The 20,191-nt window shown below is 37.4% G+C and overlaps 6 protein-coding genes and 1 long non-coding RNA gene across 15 annotated transcripts; 4 read left to right on the forward strand and 3 right to left on the reverse strand.

Moving 5' to 3' along the window:
• Window positions 1–84: 84 nt before the first annotated feature.
• On the forward strand, window positions 85–6,477 carry LOC135160942 (probable phosphorylase b kinase regulatory subunit beta). Of its 3 annotated transcripts, none has more exons than XM_064118115.1 (6): window positions 85–863; window positions 948–1,574; window positions 1,660–2,470; window positions 3,025–3,101; window positions 3,197–3,211; window positions 4,230–4,338. In XM_064118115.1, the coding sequence occupies exons 1-4, from the start codon at window positions 823–825 to the stop codon at window positions 3,094–3,096; spliced, it is 1,551 nt and encodes a 516-aa protein (XP_063974185.1). In that variant the 5' UTR covers window positions 85–822; the 3' UTR covers window positions 3,097–3,101; window positions 3,197–3,211; window positions 4,230–4,338. The 3 variants fall into 3 exon arrangements, with proteins under 3 accessions (XP_063974185.1, XP_063974183.1, XP_063974184.1); XM_064118113.1 differs by lacking the exon at window positions 3,025–3,101 and adding an exon at window positions 5,233–6,477 and having other exon boundaries at window positions 424–863; window positions 4,230–5,072; XM_064118114.1 differs by lacking the exons at window positions 3,025–3,101; window positions 3,197–3,211 and adding an exon at window positions 5,233–6,477 and having other exon boundaries at window positions 424–863; window positions 4,230–5,072.
• Window positions 6,478–6,544: 67 nt separating this feature from the next.
• On the reverse strand, window positions 6,545–7,304 carry LOC135160956 (defensin coprisin-like). Its single transcript, XM_064118145.1, has 2 exons — window positions 7,151–7,304; window positions 6,545–6,855 (listed from the first exon to the last, which is right to left on the reverse strand). Exons 1-2 carry the CDS (start codon window positions 7,218–7,220, stop codon window positions 6,698–6,700), a joined length of 228 nt encoding a protein of 75 aa, XP_063974215.1. The 5' UTR covers window positions 7,221–7,304; the 3' UTR covers window positions 6,545–6,697.
• Window positions 7,305–7,875: 571 nt separating this feature from the next.
• LOC135160957 (uncharacterized) lies at window positions 7,876–12,945 on the reverse strand. Of its 2 annotated transcripts, none has more exons than XR_010298663.1 (3): window positions 12,808–12,945; window positions 8,145–12,524; window positions 7,876–7,969 (listed from the first exon to the last, which is right to left on the reverse strand). It is a non-coding gene; the product is annotated as an uncharacterized LOC135160957 (long non-coding RNA). The 2 variants fall into 2 exon arrangements; XR_010298664.1 differs by lacking the exon at window positions 7,876–7,969 and having other exon boundaries at window positions 8,817–8,957; window positions 9,059–12,524.
• On the forward strand, window positions 8,533–9,813 carry LOC135160951 (uncharacterized). The gene is made up of 4 exons (XM_064118134.1): window positions 8,533–8,633; window positions 8,763–8,966; window positions 9,037–9,324; window positions 9,388–9,813. The coding sequence occupies exons 1-4, from the start codon at window positions 8,580–8,582 to the stop codon at window positions 9,742–9,744; spliced, it is 903 nt and encodes a 300-aa protein (XP_063974204.1). The 5' UTR covers window positions 8,533–8,579; the 3' UTR covers window positions 9,745–9,813.
• LOC135160947 (uncharacterized) lies at window positions 10,343–12,719 on the forward strand. Its single transcript, XM_064118127.1, has 4 exons — window positions 10,343–10,484; window positions 10,899–11,432; window positions 11,645–11,947; window positions 12,165–12,719. The coding sequence occupies exons 1-4, from the start codon at window positions 10,482–10,484 to the stop codon at window positions 12,558–12,560; spliced, it is 1,236 nt and encodes a 411-aa protein (XP_063974197.1). The 5' UTR covers window positions 10,343–10,481; the 3' UTR covers window positions 12,561–12,719.
• LOC135160955 (uncharacterized) lies at window positions 12,875–18,796 on the forward strand. 5 transcript variants are annotated; one of them, XR_010298661.1, is made up of 5 exons: window positions 12,875–13,132; window positions 13,203–13,399; window positions 13,598–17,179; window positions 17,405–18,000; window positions 18,146–18,796. XR_010298661.1 is itself a non-coding variant. In XM_064118144.1 (4 exons), exons 2-4 carry the CDS (start codon window positions 17,455–17,457, stop codon window positions 18,209–18,211), a joined length of 516 nt encoding a protein of 171 aa, XP_063974214.1. In that variant the 5' UTR covers window positions 17,049–17,179; window positions 17,405–17,454; the 3' UTR covers window positions 18,212–18,796. The 5 variants fall into 5 exon arrangements, 2 of the variants coding, with proteins under 2 accessions (XP_063974214.1, XP_063974213.1); XR_010298662.1 differs by having other exon boundaries at window positions 13,212–13,399; XR_010298660.1 differs by having other exon boundaries at window positions 12,881–13,132; window positions 13,207–13,399.
• Window positions 13,668–19,967, reverse strand: Uck (Uridine-cytidine kinase). Of its 2 annotated transcripts, none has more exons than XM_064118136.1 (5): window positions 19,371–19,964; window positions 18,312–18,568; window positions 16,709–16,854; window positions 16,361–16,507; window positions 13,668–14,714 (listed from the first exon to the last, which is right to left on the reverse strand). In XM_064118136.1, the coding sequence occupies exons 1-5, from the start codon at window positions 19,497–19,499 to the stop codon at window positions 14,596–14,598; spliced, it is 798 nt and encodes a 265-aa protein (XP_063974206.1). In that variant the 5' UTR covers window positions 19,500–19,964; the 3' UTR covers window positions 13,668–14,595. The 2 variants fall into 2 exon arrangements, with proteins under 2 accessions (XP_063974206.1, XP_063974205.1); XM_064118135.1 differs by lacking the exon at window positions 13,668–14,714 and adding an exon at window positions 15,678–15,814 and having other exon boundaries at window positions 19,371–19,967.
• Between the last annotated feature and the right edge of the window lie 224 nt (window positions 19,968–20,191).

Raw genomic sequence — 20,191 nt, forward strand, 5'->3', positions numbered from 1 at the left:
TTATCAATTATTTTTTCATTCGGTCGCGGTGAGGCCGATCGTGGGAGACTCGAAACAGAGATGTCGCTGACGTTCATTTTCAAGAGTTAGAGGCTTATGGTTGAGGATATGTCCTTGACAATTAATTTAGAAAGAAAAATTTGCAATAAATTAGTGCTCCCTTTGCAGATAAAAATTTTTCGATCGAAGATCCATTTTTAAAGGATTCAATCGTTGATCAGTAAGTAGTGACATCTTTGTGCCACAAACAGAACCATCAAATCAAGTTGATGGTGACGCCATCTTAGATTGGAGATTGACACTAAAAGTGATGGAAGAGCACCGTCGGTCAAACATGCACTGACAATTAAGTTTTGGCAGCTCGACCGTCGGTAATCCCCACTAGCGATTAGTAGTGACCTCTGGGTGCCACATTTCCCACTAACTAATAGTTAAACAAATAAATTATTGAACTGCAAACGATTCTCTATCGATATGGAGTGAAACTATTGAGAAATATCAAGTTTTACAATTATCCGTCGGCCAAACTCATTTTGCATTTGTAATTATTTATTTTGCAATAAATGAAATCTAACCAAACATTTCAAGCTCAGTAAAATCAGGTACGAACCTAGGGCAAACGATAGAATTATTTCATTTTGTGAAAAGCAATCGCCTGTCGGTTGTCTACAGACGATTATGATAAGTTATCACCAATATGATCAGCTGATCTGCTTCTAAGACGTATTTGAGTTTATTTTTACCCTTTGCCATCGATCGTTGGACGATGATCTCCAATAAAATCGTTATTACTCCTGATTATTGAATAAAAGCTCCCAAGTCATGGCGACGATGTCATCAGCTACAGTGATCTCCCCCAAAAGGCAAGTGAATACCCAGCATAAAGTGTCAAAATTTCTAAAAATCGATCAAGAGATTGACTATTTAAATGAATTCGTTCTTGCCAGGTACTCAATGTCAAACAGTGCTCGTCAGGGCAGTGTGTACGATCTCGACATAGACATGTTCCTCAAGATCTCCAACTACGAGGACACAGTGAGACAGTTGGACGTCTACTACGGCATTGTAAAACGCCAATTACTGAATCACCAAAGCAGCATCAATGGCCTATTCCCAGAGGTTTCAACTCACAAGAAAGTGGGAAGTGTCAAAGACAGCATCTACTGTGCATCAGCTATCTGGAGTCTCTATCAGGCATACAGAAGAATCGATGACGACAGGGGAAAATCCCACGAACTCGGCCAATCAGCTGTGAAATGCATGAGAGGAATATTGGAGTGTTGGATCAGACAGTCTGACAGAATCGAGCAGTTCAAGCTGAATCAGTGCAATCGTTTCTCACTTCACTGTAAATTCGATCTCAACACTGGTGATGAAATATTTGAGGACACTGACTACTTCCATCTGCAGATCGACGTTGTCTCTCTGTATTTGATATTCTTAGTGCAGATGATATCCTCTGGTCTTCAGATAATTTACACTCAGGATGAGGTGGCATTCGTGCAGAATTTGGTTTACTACGTGGAGAGGGCTTACAGGACTCCAGATTTTGGAATGTGGGAGAGAGGAAGCAGGTAGAGGATTGTTTCAGTGTAGGAATACCAGAATTTTGGTTCAATAATTTTAATTTTCATTTACCTTTTACGCCAACCTTTGTAGATATAACGATGGAACTCCAGAAATTCACGCGAGCTCCATAGGAATGGCCAAGAGTGCCCTTGAGGCGATAAATGGCTGCAATTTATTCGGTGAGAAAGGCGCATCTTGGTCAGTCATCTACGTGGACATCGACGCTCACAATAGAAACAGAAGTATTTTTGAGACAATGTTACCTAGGGAATCGTCATCGAAGAGTGTAGACTCAGCTCTGCTGCCGACCATCTCCTTCCCAGCTTTCGCCACTCACGAGGAGTATTTGTATAACGAAACGAAGTCGAATGTAGTGAGAAAGTTGAAGGGATCTTATGGATTTAAACGCTTCGGAAGAGACGGATATAAAACAGTCCTGGAGGATCCGGAGAGAAGATTTTATAAAACTGGAGAAATCAGGGATTTTGATAAAATCGAGTGCGAATGGCCCTTGTTTTATATTTTCATGATCATCGATGGGGTCTTCAAGTCGATTCCTGAACAGGTGGAGGAGTATCAGAATTTGCTCAAGCCGAGGATTCATAAGGATGCCAATGGTGATCCTGTTATTCCGATGTACTATTATGTGCCTGAGAAGAATATTGAGGCTGAGAGGAGTGAGCCATCCAGCTCGTTTAAGTTGGCAAGTGTCGTGGGAAGTGGAAGTCGAGCTACTGGAGAAGACGAGGGGAATGGAATGTACCTGTGGAATCAGTCTATGTTTGTTATTGCACAGCTGTTGACTGCTGGGCTGCTACATATCAACGAGTTGGACCCTATTCGGAGGTATTTGCCGTCTTATAATCGGCCCAGGAGAGCGGGCAGGTATTCGGCTTTTCAGGTGCGTATAATTTGAAGTATTCAGATGAATTTCTTATCAGAAAGGATGAAATGCATTCTGTTGCGGAGGCATTTGCATAAATATTTCAAGGGAGTGCGATAAATTGTCGAGATGATTTTATTTGAGGATATTCATTGCTGATGGAACACTTTTTTGCAGTTTGCTTTCGAATGGAAGCTTTCCAATCGCCTGATGTTACCACATATAACTTAAACAGTTTAGATTTCAGTTTTTAGGTAGTGTCTGTGTGTTTGAATGCATTTAGTCTTCTTGAGTTTTTTTTTCTAATTAAAATCGAATTTCATGAATTTGTTCATGGATATACAGCAAAAAATAACTGAAGGTACTCTATGTCTTTCATAGACATTTTTCATACGCTAAATAACAAATGGTAAAACTCTTTGTCTGAATTTTAAATCATTTTACTGAATTGAGAGAAAAAATCCAGGTGTGCTGTTATCTTTTATTCAACTAATTTTCCGTATTTGTAATCAAATGTAGAATGTTAAATTGATAGAATGTCAGTTTACTTCTAGTTACCCATAAATTTTCAGTTAATATTTTCGTCTTCATCGACGAAAAGCAATTGGATATTCTCGAACAAAAATCTAAAAAGCCGCATCTAAGAATGGTAAAATTAACTTCATAAACCTATTGAAATATTAAATCAAATTATAAATAAAAAACCAATTAAATTTTCACTGATTTTTATTATATTTTATACAGGCTAAGCCAACGATTGTAAGTAAATTATCGTTTTATCTTTTCCCTCTAACGTGTGTTGTGTTCTTTCACTACTCTAAGCATCTGCAAGAACTGCTCAAGTACCCTCGTAAGCCTTGAGTATTTGGGTATTAGTTTGTTTTCCCCGCCAAGGAGATGGTTACATTGCATGGTATTATAATTTTCTAATTGGCCTTGTTAACGAAAATGGAGCACAATAAAAATTCGGAACCAAAATCAATAAGTCCTTTGAAATTCTATACAGTTAATTAAAAACATGTCATTGAGAAAAATTACACGTACGAAATTATTTAATAGACAAAATATTATGTGCGATATTATATTATGAATATATAATGTAGATATATAAGTATCCAGATATTGATTGACTTTTTATTGATCGTGGGAAATACCATCGACCGTTTAACAGATTCACTTTTCAAATTTCGAGCATTAAACCCCTTTCATTTTTCCGCCGCATTTTTAATTGTTTGTTACAATAAAATCTACGACAGAAACTTCAAAAAATGATCTCTAAAAATTATTATGGAAATTAAAGCGCAATAACTTGTACCAAAAACTCAACATCTGTCCTCGTTTCTATGAGAAAAATATTATCGAAAGACGCATGCAGTTTGATAATTTTCAGTAGAATTGACGTAACGGTGATGTAATTCTGTTGACAGTCCATCAAAAATTTATGTAAATTTCTACGGTGAAAAAAGTCAATGAAAATCCTATTGTTCTATAGGGCATATTCTATTCAGATATTTTCTGAAAAATTTCATCGCTTCAAATTTTCCAGTTCTTTTATCGTATACCTATTTTTTCTTCATTAAGAGACTTAAAATGAAACATTAAAAAACTGAAAAACGTGTGAGTGGAGAAATTTCTACAAAAAATATTGCATTACGATAAATCTATAGAACAATTAAATTTCAGTGACTTAATGTTTTTCACCCAAAAGTCTATCTCGCGCTTTTTTCCCATTCGTATTTATATTCCTCATACCATAAATATGTTTTCCTCTCTTCAGGGAACTCACTCAGACCTAGTGGTCCAGATAGTTCTTATAGCCGAATCAATGAGACTCCAAGCAATGATGGCAACATACGGAATTCAAACCCAAACTCCCCACGAAGTCGAGCCAGTGCAGATCCTCTCGTCAGTTCAGTTAGTAAAAGTCTACAAAAAATTGGGGATAAATCGAAAGTTGAAGCTCCAAGGTAGACCAGCACGTCCAATAGGCTCCCTAGGCACTAGCAAAGTCTACAGAGTCTGCGGAATGACAGTCCTCTGCTATCCCCTGATCTTCGAGGTCTCCCAGTTTTATCTCTACCGAGACATGGCTCTCCTGATTGACGACATAAAAACAGAGTTGAAATTCGTTGGTAAATATTGGAGACTGTCAGGACGGCCGACAGTCTGCCTTCTGATTCGCGAAGAACACATGAGGGATCCGCAGTTCAAGGAGATGCTGGACCTCTTCGCAATGCTGAAGAAGGGCTACTGTGATGGGACAAAAGTTAGAATCGGTCGTCTTCAGAATCTCATATCGTCCTCCTGTATTGAACACTTGGACTTTGTGAGCTCAATGGAGACAGATCTGGAGCTATCACAATTTAAGCAATTGAAGCACGATTACATCGGATACCAGAGCCTCACGGACGTTCCCAGGTCTCTGTCCTACGCAGAAGAGCTAATTGACTGCTCGAAATTTAGCAATGAATCCACTCCCAATATTCTCAACGAGGTACGAAGCACGTCAGGGCTGTATGCCAAGTGTCAACTTTATGGGATCCTGTTGAAGAGGGAAGGGATGAAGTATGAGATTGGTGGGATGACAGTTGGAGATCATTTGAGAGCACTCTACCAGCAGGTAAATTAATCATTAATTAATTAATCCATGTGTACTCCTGATTCATACTATAATTGCCCTTATCATTATTTAGTTGGTTCACTGTTACATATATTTTCTTACTCATAACTTATTTTATTTTTTATGACAATGTTTACGTCACCTCAAATGAATCTTGCAGGCTGGTAGTCTGAGGTACTGGATGGCAGTGAGGTACTGCAGCAGTTTATTGAATCATACTGTCGACAGCATAAGTCCCTTCATCACTGGTGTTCTCGTCAAAGGAAAACAAATCACGGTGGGTGTCATTGGACAGCAGGAGACCGTCTTTGATAAACCAATGACTCCATCTGAAATTCAATCAGTCATGTATTCAACTATTCAGCCCCACAATGTTGTACAAGCTGTTCTCCAGCAGGAGATTCTTCTGTACTGTGGAAGATTGATAGGCACAAATCCTGACATGTTCAAGGGAATTCTGAAGATCAGAATTGGGTGGGTATTGGAGGCCATCAGACTGTACTTGGAGCTATTTGTGAAGAATCCTAAGCCCATTGAGAACTACAGTCCCTATGAAATCAGGAGAATTTTGATCAAAGTGCTGACTGTCAAGGATTGGGCCTCCAGAGAACATCTGACTGTCATCAGTAGAAGGAAAATTGAGGGTAGTCTCTGCAGAGTTCCTCCTCATTTTTATAATCAAGTCTGGGAAGTCCTGATCAGATGTCCAGGGGGCATCAAGGTCAATGGGAAAGAGCTACCTCAGCAACCCACTTTGTCTAATATGACAAGATCTGAACTGACTTTTGCGCTCTTGGTCGAGTCGATACTCCATCATATTCACCTACCTGAGTATCGGCAGATTGTTGTTGAGCTACTGAACATTGTGTCGGTTATTTTAATGAGAAATCCGGAGCTTATGTTCCAGAGAGAGTTGGATCTCAACGTACTGGTAGAGGACGCTTTCACGATGTATTGTAAAGATCACAATATTGAGAGGAGTTCTGACATGTCCTCATTCTTTGCGGCTCATTACTCAGTGACCACTGGGTATCTTGCCAGGGCGGTTGTTAATAATGTTCTCACTGGGGGATCCATGGTAACACCCATTGATTTTGACTCGCCTCAGGAGACCTCGGAGACATGCAATGTCAGTTAATAAATTTTAGTGACGATTGTGTAGATAATTTTAATTAATTCATTTGGTATAGAAAAATCTTGTGCAACTTGAAAATTTATTCTCTTGTGTATTTTAAACGGTTTCTGCACTCGACTGGAATATTCTGTGCCATATATGTAAAATACAATACTCTTTATTTTTGGACGGTTTCAATGGGTATTGATAATTACTTGTAAATTGCTGTGAATTTGAAATTATCGTTTTTATTGGAAAGTATTAAAGTATTTAAAGTTATGGATTAGAGAATTGGCTTGATTATTTACCTGCGTTGCAATCAGACTAATCATGAAAAAGAACTTACAGGGAAAACATCTTTAGTTATATTGATTTATTTCTTTGATCTGATTGAACATTTTTTTTTTATATCTGGATTTACAATAGTATACATATTTTTTATGAAATCACTTCCATCAATGATCACTGTTTTGATGATGTTTAAGTTGAATTCTTAATTTACAATTTCCCATCAGTTCCTACAGTGGCAGACTCCCTTCGAGCACCATCCACCTCTCTTTCCTTGTATAATACAACGAGCAGCACAGCCCCTGTCACCGAGACCGAGGAGGTCACAGATCACTCGGGGCTGGGGAAGACGATCATCCTCCACCTCTAAATCGCCATTCACTAGAATATATTATTACATTAATGCCTCATCAACGTTTTAGTGAATTATTTTAGAGATAAGATTTTCTATTCATTAATTTATTGATTCAGCTATCGTGTTTAGATGGTCGCTATTAACGTTCTTACGTATTAAATTCTATTTTTACTGTCCTTACACTCCGTTAATTCGCGTCGCCAACGACTTTGCAGAATATTGTAAAAGTGATTTAATACAAAATATGAACAGTTTCTGGATCATATCTATAGCAGATATCCCATAAACTCGAGGACCAATGAAATTAAGAGAATTGATTACCTGGAGTTGCAGTGACAATTGAGAAAATTGCCAACGCCACAAACAGAGAGAAGATCAGGAACTTGGCCATAATGCTAGTGTTTTGTTTGCAATTACTTCTGCCCAAAGCTGTGAACTTGGAATGATGAACTCTCCCAAATTTCGTCTTATATAGGACTGTAAGCTATCTCCGGGAATCACCGTGAATTAGTAATGATAAACTATCTGTAATCGAATCTACATCGAACGATTCAATCGCACTGTCATCTTTTGCGATAAAGTCAGCGGGATTTTTTTTCTATCAAAATAATAAATCCTCCTCCATCAAAAAAATAAATATAAAAATAAATGCGTCATTAACAATGAGATCTTACATCACTCTTTAATATACGGAGGGAAAGGATCTGCAAAAATGACACATCTCATCCAGTTTCTCTTTTTTATTTGTAACATTTTTAATTTATAATTTTTGAACACATCTGCATGATGCACAATGTACCATTCCATGAACACTCCATATCATTACAAAATATCTGGTGTGTTTTATGGAATATTTCATTCATTTCGTGATAATATTCAGTCAACTGGAGGACGTCCTGCAAGACTCTGTCGATTCCTACAGCTGAATCGATCGTTTCTAGCCGTCTGATAAGTGAATTTCCATAATGACTTCTGAAGATGGAAGAATATTACGTTACATATCTGCTGACATAATCCTAATTACTCGCACACACATTATTTCCTCACAATAATTAAGGAGAGACGAATAATCATTACCGCCTGGCTCAACTAAGCCCAGCCCCATGTGTGCAAAGAAAAAACAAAAATGGAAACCTCCGTCTAAAATGGTAATGAGAAGATGAAATTATGATCATTCAGACATGAAAAATTTGTTTTATCAGGACTTTGGGTGTAAGAACATTTTCAGATACTTTTTTTCGGAGAAATTGTCGTTAGTATTTACGTCATCAGAGATTTATATCATATGTGAATATTAATTCAGAGTTCTGATTACCTCATCACATGTTTATTGACAATTTTTCATAATTAAGAGTAACATAAAGGTGAAGCACACAGGAAGATATTCCCCAAGATTAGGCAATGTCAATTATCTCTGGTGTCGGTGAGTAGACAAAGAAAAAAACGAATTCACCCATTTGATTTCCAAATAATAGATGGTTTCAGTAGAAGTGTGGTATATAATGTATCCATGTACATACATATTATTTGCCTGACTTTAATATTTGTCACGCAAATATATTACACTCGGCTATCGGAGATAAGGTATTCGCAACTCATGGAAATAATTCCAAAAATCGCAAATATTAGTTAGCACATGTGGTTTACTCTCATTGAATCAATTATTCAAATCAGAGGACTTTGATAATCACTATAAAAATGGGTTGAATCATTGAGAAATCACACTCTTGGTGGTAATCACTCCGAGAAGATGATGAAGCTCACAATTGTTCTGTTCGCCGTCTTCCTGACACTTGTGCCTCACGTAAGTTTTTGCAATCAATGATATCACTATTATCTTTAAACAATTGGTACAGAATGCGTGAGACTGTTTTGTTGATTCTACAATTGAATAGTTGACAAAGATTAACAGTAATAATGTATATTGTTACAGAGTTCTCAGGCTCTGTCCCTTAGCGAAGCCTTGGAGAGCGCCAGTGCGAAAACCCATGATATAATAAACGATGCACTCGCCAAAGCTGAAGAAGTCATCGGCGACGCCCGAGAGAAAGCTGCGCAATTGGGTGAAGAATTGAGGAACAGAATCGCCGAGTTCCTCCAGAAAATGGAAAACCGAGTAAATGAAGTCCTGCAAAAGGTGAATAATTGAAATTTCTGTGTCTTCTCTTCTCGAGATACAATTAATCATGAAAAAATTGAATTGACAGATCAACGACCGAGTCAACGAACTCGTTGGTGATCTCGACGATCCAAGTGTCTCTGAATGCCGAAGACTGGCTGGTACAGTGCGTGATGCCTTCCTGGAAGTCATTGCTGATGACAAAAAATGTGTCACTGACAAACTGGCGTCTGGCAAGGAGTACATCGCAGAAATCTCAGCTGTTGCTAATGAAGTTAGGGATGAACTTAAGAAGCTGCAGGAGGAAGCACGACGATGCACTGAGAATATCGATGGGATTAAAGCAACCGCTGGGGCTCTCGTTTGCATCAACAAGGTACGTACGAAGTGTGAACTTTATGGTTTCAGTACTGATATAACACCACTGGATATTTTTTAGGTGGGACTTACTGCCCTGTGGGTCAGCACTAAGAGACTTCCAGAAGCTACCGGTCTTGCTGTCAGGCTTGGATTCCTCGTAAATACTCTCCCAATTAGCCTACCCCACTGCGCTTCCAAGAACGGATTTAACGTCATCAGTGAGAATGTAGACCATCTCCTTGCTGGTGTCAAAGAGTGTGTCAAAGAATCTGTGAAGGGTGACAAGAAGAAACCAGAGGCGATTGTCAGCTCCACGACCATTGCTGCAACATCAAGTCCAGTACCAGAAGTAACAGAGGCAGTGCCGGACACTATTGAAGTGGAAACCGTGGTCCCTGTAACGGCTGATGTGACTGACTTGCTCGATGATTTTTAATCTGGATGTTGACTGTCTGTTGGCAGAAAATAATTTGCGTTAATAAAAAAAATGTTGGTCTATCGTGAACCTAGTCTTTTATTTATGAAAAATTACCTTTCCCTTGCTATCAAGCTACAGAGATTTTTTTATTTAATTCTGGAGCCGATGACATGGTAATCACTACCAAGTTTTGAATAATCAAGACAATAATGATTAGATTATTAGATTGGACCAGCTCCAACGTCATTAGAACATGTAATTAACGAAAGCTACAGGCGTAATTTTATTATTGAAAATTAGGAAATATCATTGCTTTTGTAATTAAGTTATTATTTTAGACTCAATTCTTCAATCATGAGAACCTCGACTCAAGAGCTTCCACTTATGATAATGAATTTCTCTATCAATTAAAAGCAATTAAATTTTCATTTTTTCGTTGAAGCCGCCACGTAGATTGTTATTTTTCTTTCAGTACTTACAACAAATTCTCGTTCCCACCTCATTAGCTTCAATCGTTAATGCACATTTCGTTGATCCTTATCTTTGTGAGTGTACCAATAAGAACGTGGAAACCATTAACGATATCTACCATATCCAATATTATTACCTCAGATACGTCAGCCTCGGATATTCAGTGGTGTCGAGTAAATACAGAGTAATCACGGACATTCACTCGAAAATCGATTTCAAGTGCATATGTTATCTTCTGGATTGTCATCTTGCGGACTTTCACTCACTTGTTACATTAAAAAATAATGGTAAAATCATTGCAAATATTTCTAGATAATAATTCATGAAAATTTCGCAGAAACCTCGGAATGACTAGAAAATTGTGATGACCTTCTATTGAATTGTCGATTCGTTTTTCCTGATTCGATTTATGTGTTATCAAATATCAATTGTTGAATAATAATCATTTAGTTCACCATAATTTTCATGCCTGGAATTGCATTTGGTTCACATAGAAACGCTTGATCTGCTGATAAAGATTCTGAAAGAGACATTTTCTTCTACTAAAACTTGCAAAAAGATATCAAAATTCATATGTTGTCGACAAAAACAATTTTCTTTTAGTTGATTCTTTGTCGCATTCACCAGTTTTTAATCATATTTTTTAAAAACAATCAATCGCGATCAATGTGATAATTATCATGTTTTATTTTTATGAATAGTCGCGTCCCATGATCCTGGACAACCTCGATCCCAACGACGTCTACTTCCAGAAAATTTTGCGTCGCGGATTAGGCGACGATACGATTCAGGATGTGGTGTTGATAACAAAAGCACCAGCACTAAAGAAAGGAGAGAATGACCTCAGTTACTTGACACGATTCACCCTCAAATACAGCTGCAGCGTCCTCGAGGGAGTTCACCACAAAAGAGTGCCCAGGGTGGCACATCTGATGATGAAGGAGGAACCAGATTCCGAAATGCAAACCTTGGAAGTCATACGGGACATGTGTCTCTTTGACACCGAGCGACGTGTTTTGGAGATTCTACCGAAGATGGAGGAGCTAGTTGGGAAGCGCTTGGGCCCTAAACTTTATTATTCCTCGGATAATCCGGACAGTATTGTTATGGAGGATTTGGCGACCCGAGGTTTCCGTAATAAGAATCGGAAAATGGGATTTAATGAAGTGGAGATGTTCCTGGTGTTGGAGAGCATCGCGGATTTTCATGCAGCATCAGTTTTTATGAATGAACAGGTAGGACAGATCACTCATCCCTAGGTAATTTTGCATTAATTAATAACTGAAAAGAATACATTTCGTCATTACTTCTAAGAATCCATTTGGCTGAGTTTCTATTATATCTTATGAAATAATTAAACGCTAATTCTTCTCGTAAAATTAGAACTGTTAAAACATGAAATGTTCAATGGTGCATGAATTTACCCACTAATTCTAATCGTTATTAGAATCCCAACAGCATGTCTACCTTTTCAAAAGGCTTCTTCAGTACGAGCCTTTCGAAAAGCGTTATGACGTTCGTCGCCCAATGCGTGGAGTCCATTGGAGTTGGAGTTGGTGACTGGGAGGATCAGAAATTCGCCCTGATATCTGAGAAACTGAAGAAAAAATCGAGGGAAATAGTACAGAAACTTCTGCTCGCTTATCAATGTGATGAGGACGAGCTTCGAGTTCTGAATCATGGAGACATGTGGAACAATAACATCATGTTCAAGAACGATGAAAGTGGAGAACCTCTTGAGGCTTACTTCGTAAGTACAGGGAGAGCAAGTTGGAGAAAATTGTCAAACAAATCGATTATTCGTGGACAAATCATGTAGTCACGAGCCTTAGGAACATAACTTACTTAACTAAAACTCATCGCTCCTGATTGATTTAGAATATTTCCTATTATTTTAAGATCGATCGTAATGTTTGATTCATTAAATAGTGAAATATTTGTTGAATGTCTTTACTCATTTTCCCCAGGTCGATTATCAAATGTGTGTCTGGACATCTCCTGCGATCGACCTACTTCAGTTTCTCAACGTTGCTCCGGAACTCGCTATAAAAATGACTCAAGACAACATATTTTTACAAAAATACTTATCACGTTTGTCGAGGACAATGAATGCATTGGGCTGTTCTGGAAACCCTCCAACCCTGGAACAGCTGGAGAAATCCATGTTCAAACGTCGAGAGTATGCACTCCTGGGTCTCTGCTTTTTTTATCCGAGAATGGAAGCAGATGATGACGAACTGGAAAATGCAGACGACATAGTTGGCAACGGAGAATCGGCAATAGATTTCTTGAAGAATCCAAGGGTTCGAGAAACGATGGCGAAAGTCCTTCCGATATTAGACAAGAGAGGTTATTTAGATTGAGTTATTTCGATGTATTCTGGGAAAAATATGTAACAATTGTAACAATTTCCTCTCCAGCTCCCTGAGTCTCATTTTCTTCTGTGTTGAGACGCTTTAATGTCTCCTATTCCCTAACCCTTCTGTGACAGCCATTTTTTGTTTCTAAATTGTGTGTATTTCATTGTTATGGCCTTTGAGAGCAATTAGTTTATTGATGATGATCATTTCTCAGCGGAGAATTTGTACGTCATATTTGTAATCAACTCACGTCATCAAAATGCCGGTGATGTTGGTCTCCATGTCTGATCCATTGAGTGTTTCTCCCACCCTCTTCCATTTTAGTAAACACGAATCGCACACATTTCACAGCCTCAAAAAGTCAAGAGTTGTATTTGGATCGGTGTTGTTATTACAGTGAAATAAGACGTGATAGTCAAGAAGAAAGCTGTGAAAGGGTTCAACAACAATAACTAGCTGCATTAGAAATTTTGTATATTTGTGGCTAACGAGAGGCATTGTCGTGCCACAAAAAGAGAGGTTCTCCAAACGACGTGTCTCCAACATTTAATTATTTTATCCACCGGGGTCTCGAGGTAAGAAAACCATTCGTTTTAATTGCTCCCAGGACACATCACAATGTACTAATTATTGACTGATGATGAGGTAGTGCAGGCTAAAAAATATGCTGGAGATAACGTGCAACGATCGTCTGGGAAAGAAGGTTAGGGTAAAATGCAATCCGGATGATACTATTGGGGACCTTAAAAAATTGATTGCTGCACAGACTGGTACTCATTGGGAGAAAATTGTGCTGAAGAAGTGGTACACAATTTACAAGGATCACATCAAGCTACAGGACTGTATCCTTTTGACAATGACTGTTTCAAGAAAATTCTCGAACAGATATCCTAGATTTTTTTATTGAATTGTTTTGTACCTCATAATTAAAATACTCAGTGAGTCACTGGGTCGATTTCGCATTGATTTTTTCCTTTTTTATACTTAATTTTGCATGTATTGTATATAATGCATATTCGTCCTTAATGCATTTGTCACAGATGAAATACACGATGGAATGAATCTGGAGTTATACTACCAATAAAGTCGTAAGAAAAATATTCAAATAGGTATCCCCATAATTTTTTTTATTTAATTCTACTTGTAATCATCAATTCATGGTGAATTTTAATCACATTTCAATTCTGTACACATGAAAATTTTGTAAGACATAATAAAACATAACAAATATATTTTTGAAATTTTCATCAATCTGTACAACTGTTCATTTTCAGCGTTTCATAAAAATTAAATTTCAAACCGTTAACAAACAATAAATTAATGTGTTTAGCCGCCTTAAAATATTTGTAACATTAATAAATTAGTATTTGGTTGGTCAATTACCAGGTCAATCCAATCACAAAATAAAAGCAAATTTTAAATAAAAACGAATTTCGAGGCAAAATGGGAAAGAGGAATTCAAATGGGCTGTACTTTGTGGATTTGCATAATTTGTTAACAACTCTGGGAAAGTGTGCTTTGAAACAACTAGCTCGCACAAGATTTTTCAATATTACTATGGATAGTTAAGATCGTTAAGCTTTATTGATTTATATTTAACGAAATTTTGTTGAGCTTGCTCAGGAATCAGGTTGCGAGAGACTATACCAGAACGTATTTATTATTTTGGTTCGTGAAACTATTTACATAAGTCTCTCAATTAAATTTTCTGAATCGATTAGTTCGTAAACTATTGGCTCTTCGGATGTTCCTCTTAATCGTTTTGCTATTGAAGTTGAGATATAAATATAGAACTTGAAAATAGCGTCTTAAAGCATTTCATCTATAATATCAATCATGAGTACAATAATTCACGCATTAAAAAAAGTTAATAGAAGAATACCGAGGGTTTTCTCTGAAAATTTCTATTCAATTCAAAGGAAAAATTCCATTCGCATTTGTACCAGTTCCATTACAAAATTCCATTAAATTTTTAATGCGCGTCCTTTTGTCGTCGAGTAAAATTCTTGAACTAAAGAAATTAGCGGTCGTCTCACTATTAATGTGGCCTCTTGAAATGGCTCTCTCCTCGACTAACAGGACTCTCAGGCTCTACAGTGACTCGACCCCGATTTCCCAAGAAGTCCCTTATGTGCTGAACTATCAAATCTATCGCCACTGAAACATAATCGATAAGCATCAATGACAACATACTACAGATCTATTAGTGTCGCAAAAAATATGAATTTGTTTCGAGTGAATCGACCTTCGAAGATATCAGGATTTGAAATGATTTAACTACGTGGATCTCTATAGATCTGAATTTAATGTTAAAATTGAATAGTTAGAGAACAATTCAGAAGACTTAAAAAACTTAATATTTACTTTCGGAGGAATATTGCTGATGTAATTAAAAAATAATTGGAAAAGCGTAATTGTCCGTTCAGAATGAACCGGAGAAAAATTTCTAGGGTCGTGTTCAAAAGAGAATTTCATTCATAAAGAAATTATTGCAACGGCTTATTCAATTCTGCTTTCATCTTTATTATCGGTTATGCTCTTCCCTCCCTGAATACAAAGGCAGTTCCATAGTTATTTACGTTACATTAATGAACATCAACTTAATCGACTGTCTAATTGATACTTATGAACAAACGATGGAATCATTTATATGAAAAACCAATGTGACATCCTCCACATATTCTCGGCAGCACATAAAACAATTTGAAAATAGGAAAATGTGAGGAAGAACCGACAAAAATGGACCTTTTTCAACCCTCAAAGTGTGCAACAACAACTTAATTTACTTTCCATATTTATATCATGCTGAGATTCTGAAGATTTCAAAAGATCCTTTTCATTCTGCTCCCCACAGTGGAATAAAATTGGGCTTTTCGAAAACAAGTTACTAAAAATTTGCACAATTCATTAAAAAAATTTTCAGTGTCAATAAAAATATATCAAATATATCAAAAGATTCGCGGAATATTACCACTCTAATATATTCAATCAATCAAAAGACAAAAGTGTGAAAAATCGAGATTGTTTCAATGCACTGATGCACTTATGTCGATTATTATCAATGACTTGTGATATACATGCCGTCAACTCTTAATCATTATAAATGTTTTTTAAAATCTAGATTAATCATCTGCTGACGGTGTCTGAAGGTGTTGATGTGCGCCGTAACTGGATGCATGGATGCTGCCCAGCGCCGTTATCAGCCTTTTTCAAATGTAAAATGTCCCAGATGTGGTGCACTATTAGGTCTATCGCCACTGTAAACATACAATACCAATTTTCGTATGTTTTCTCCCTTCGTTTTTTATTTTTTACCCTTTTCAACGTATTCAGGGTACACTATCCGATAACCACAGGGCAGCACCCATACTGACAATAGATGTAACCACTTTTATATGATGAGATTGAATTTTGAGAAAAATAAGCCTTACCACTATTGTGTTTCAATTATGAAATAAAAATTCTAGTGGAGAACGGAATCGATAATTTTACTGCTTTGAAAAGTGAATTTTGGTTAATGTGTGTCTGTGCTTGCATTAGGGATGAGAAAATCATTAGAAAACTCAAAATATTCGTCAGAATATTTCGAACAATCAGAATAATCCCGAGAGGTGTAATCATAAAGATTAATAATCTATTGAAGAAAATATAATTGAATTTGGTAGGGAATTCCCATAAGAATTCAATAAAATTTTGTAGCAAATGCATCACGTTTATCAATGATTTTTTTTCGCAAATGAATATATTTCGTGATTGAGCATTGAATGATTTGTAAGAATGTTTAAATACTCATATGAATTTACCTGTGTTGTCTGCACCCCTTGGGATGATTACGTCGGCGAATTTTTTAGTTGGCAAGCAAAATTCCTCAAATGCTGGTTTGACGAAATTCATGTACTGATTCAACACGTAATCCAGATCTCTCCCTCGTTCTTTGATATCTCTTGGCACTAACAATTTATAAATAGAAATTATTGACCAAACACGAAATTTTTGATTTTATAAATTTACGATCAATTTCCTTTTCACATTTCCAACAACTGTAAAAATTACAAAATTAATTGGAATTCGGAAATTTGATAATAATCCTTTCTGCTGCACATAGACTATCTTATTTCATCTCTGTAATGAATAAAAAACGAATAAATTACCTCTTCTAGCAAGTCGTGTATCAGAGTCCGTGTCAACGAATAATTTCATGTGAAACAAATCCCTAATCTTAGGGAAATAGAAGACTAGAATTCCCTCGAAGAGTACAACGTCAGCAGGATAAATCGTCGTAATTTGGTCTTTAATTCTGAAACAAAGCACAAACAAATACAAAAAAATTGTTGTAACATTTTATTTAATGTTTACTGTTTGAAGGCACGTTTAGATCGGGAAGAAGGAAATTCAATTGCAAAATGTTTTAAGATAAAACCGAAAAATCGTCCGGAACAAAATATCGTAAACAGGAACGAGAATCTCAACTATGTGGCAACACCTCGTGTGTACAGTGCGAGTGCGTATAAAAGTGGATACGTCTCATTAAACTGGTAAGTCATATACCATCCTACGGTGAAGTGTTTTGAATTGGTGTTTGGCTGTTCTGATAAGGAATTTCAATCAGTCGAGCATAAGAAGTGAGTTCACTCAATTGAATTAACTTGGAATTTCTGTGAGACGTTTGTAATGACAGTCAGATTATGAGTAAATTCACGAGTGAACTGAGTTATTGAGGAATATCTTTCGAGGAAACTGTCATGAACATCCTTCAAAATCAAGAATAAATCCCATCATCATCATTTTCTCATGTGAAGCCCTTGGGATGCCCGAGCTTGACCAATAATAATGAATATTCTCCACAGATCAATCTCCAAGAAGAGAGTCGAGTCAACCGAGTTATTAATCAAGAACAATGGCACGAAAATGTGTCTTGTTGATTTCCCTCATCGTTCTGTTCTGCCTATCGTGGTTCCAACCAGTAGAGGGCTGTTGCTTTCCTAGGATAAGATCGAGCTGTACTGCAGGAGGTTGCTGTGATTTGCTTTGTGGTGATCGGGAGACGAGATGTATATGCACCAAAGATAAATCCCCCGAATGTACCTGTGGTGGACGCTCCTATCTAGACGCCAGTCTACGCCTTCCATCCATTGGATCAGTGTACATTCCTCAACTCTATCCACAAATTCAGTTACCAAGCTGTAGGCCAGGTGATCTGCAAGCCTATCAGCAAGCTTATTATCCACTTTCTTCTAGTGGTTATCCATACTGCTCTACACAATTGTCTTCAGCACAGTGTACCTATCCAGGGCTCGTGCCAAAAGCCTGTCCGCCGTGTAAACCCTGTCCAACCATTGAGCTCGAGGAAGAGGAGCCAGCACCAGTGCGGGTATCCAGGAGACGTTACTATTCTCAACCTATCAGCTACAGTTATAGGAGACACAGGCCTAGAAGTCGCCTGGTAAGTACCTCCGTCTCCATATAATCTCTTCATTAACTAATTCTGGAGTTATCGATTTGATGACAATTTCAATGAATTAATATTTTCATTAATTCCAAGTCAATTGAAAGTAATTTTATCTTCAATTCTATAATTTAACTTTCAGGATCGCGTCAGTGCATACGACGAATACGACGACACACCAATGAACTTGAAATGTTATCTAGAGTGAAGCTAGCCCTTAAACTCTTCAGAACTTAATAATAAAATTGTAAATTAGTGTATGCCATGAAAAAGAGTAATAATGAGCCATAGAAAGAATGTACACTCACAAGCTGTTGGTTCTGTAATCATATGCTGGTATTTCACACTTGATCCCAGCGAGGATGTCCTGGAGTGTTTGGAGAATCAGGTCATTGTCAAATGCATCAGGATGGTCAAAATTGTATTGGCCCTTCTCGGCTCGCAGTTTCTCAGCTGGTGTCAGATCTCTGTAAAAACTGTCTTGAGATATGCACACCACCTGACGCTCCTGGTGATCCATGTCTACTTGACCCAATTTTTCCATAATCCTCTTGCAAACGGTTGACTGGAAATATTCATCAAGTGTCAGATTACACAGGTAAACAACAAGAAATGTTATTGACTAGCGTTAATGCCCAGTGTTGATGCCCTCTTTCTGTTACATTCGACAGTCCTTTTTTCAATTAATTATTTATCATTTAGCTCAATACAGAAAGCAAGATAAACTACGAGAATCAATGTTCCAATTTATCAGCTATTAAATTTTTACATCACAATAAATCATTTACTCGTATTTTATTTCTTGTAGACTAATTTGTACTCTTTCATTTTATTTAAGTTCTTTTCCATTTTGGTCTTCACCGCTAGATTCAATTTATTCGGTCCTATTCTTATTTGATACGTATTTTTTCCTCGATGCTATGATCGATCTACTTTAATTTTCTACCTAACCTGAAAACTGTCATTTTCTCGTAAAACTCCCCGTTATTATTCCTTTCCTGATCGAGCAGAGACTCAGTCAGATAATTAATTTGCTCCAAATTATTCTTTAGAATCGCAGGATTGCAGTCCTTGTCTTTCCAATAGCATGTATAATCTAAACATCCCCCCAGAGATATCATGCAAGTATCCAAAGACCTCTCTGTACTCAAATTTTCTGCTAAAAATGAATCCCCACCGAATCTCCAACTAGCACCCCATGATCTTTCCATGAAATCCACTCAAAAGGTTTCTTCAAAAATTTTCCCCAGTCCTCGAAGATGGAAAACCCAGAGAAAATGGCTCCCAGTAGATGATGTGAACGTAGAATAGTGATAACAATAAAAAATAGCTGGGTCAATGCCTGAGGAAAAATAAAAGCAATCTACCTTTCCACTGGCAGTACCTCCAGAGACCCCAATGAGGAAGGGAGTCTTTCCCTCAATGCCATTGAGTTTATTGGAAAATCCGAATGACATTTTCCTGTTGGAGCCCATGTTCATCGGTACATCAGCCATTCTTCTGACCAGAAACCTCAGCCAACCCACTTTTGATGTTTTTCGAGCTTCCTCACACTGCAGAAGTACTGAATCCACTAAATTTCTCAGTATCTCCTCACCAACCAGATGAAGCTACACTGCTGTATGTTTTTGCAATGTTGAAATTCCAGTCTCATGCGGCCATTGATTGGCACCTGCATCGGCGCTCCACTTGTCGCGGTATTTGCCCTCTTCACCGCAAGCAGCAATTGTACCGACATTTCCGCTGATTCCCAAATATCCCTTAAATTACACATTTTAGAAGAAAATGTCAAGGAGCTTTTCGAAGCTGACGAAATTCGCTCGAAAAGAAATTCACTGGCAATTTTTTGTCAGGCGAATAGTGAGGAAGAAATTAAAATTACATTAGCTCCTTCTACAAAAGAGGAGAAACAAAAAAGTAAAGGCTCAGATCTCGGAGCTCAGGCGACCGGACACCAAACTTAGTAATGACACCGGCCGTGGGACGTGCCACCGTCGGTTCCGGCGCCTGAGGAAGCTGTCGGTGTCACGCTTGAACTTTCCGAAGGATTTTCAATTTTTATGTACCGAAAATAAGCAATAAAAATTGATCTGATCCAGGAGAATTTACTTGCTCTTCGAACTGCATTGGTTTGATTCTTCAATATTCATTAGGAACGGCAGAGACTATAGCAAAATTTCGTAGGGGA

Source organism: Diachasmimorpha longicaudata, chromosome 3 (genome assembly GCF_034640455.1).
Source record: "Diachasmimorpha longicaudata isolate KC_UGA_2023 chromosome 3, iyDiaLong2, whole genome shotgun sequence".
NCBI classification, from domain to species: Eukaryota; Metazoa; Arthropoda; class Insecta; order Hymenoptera; family Braconidae; genus Diachasmimorpha; species Diachasmimorpha longicaudata.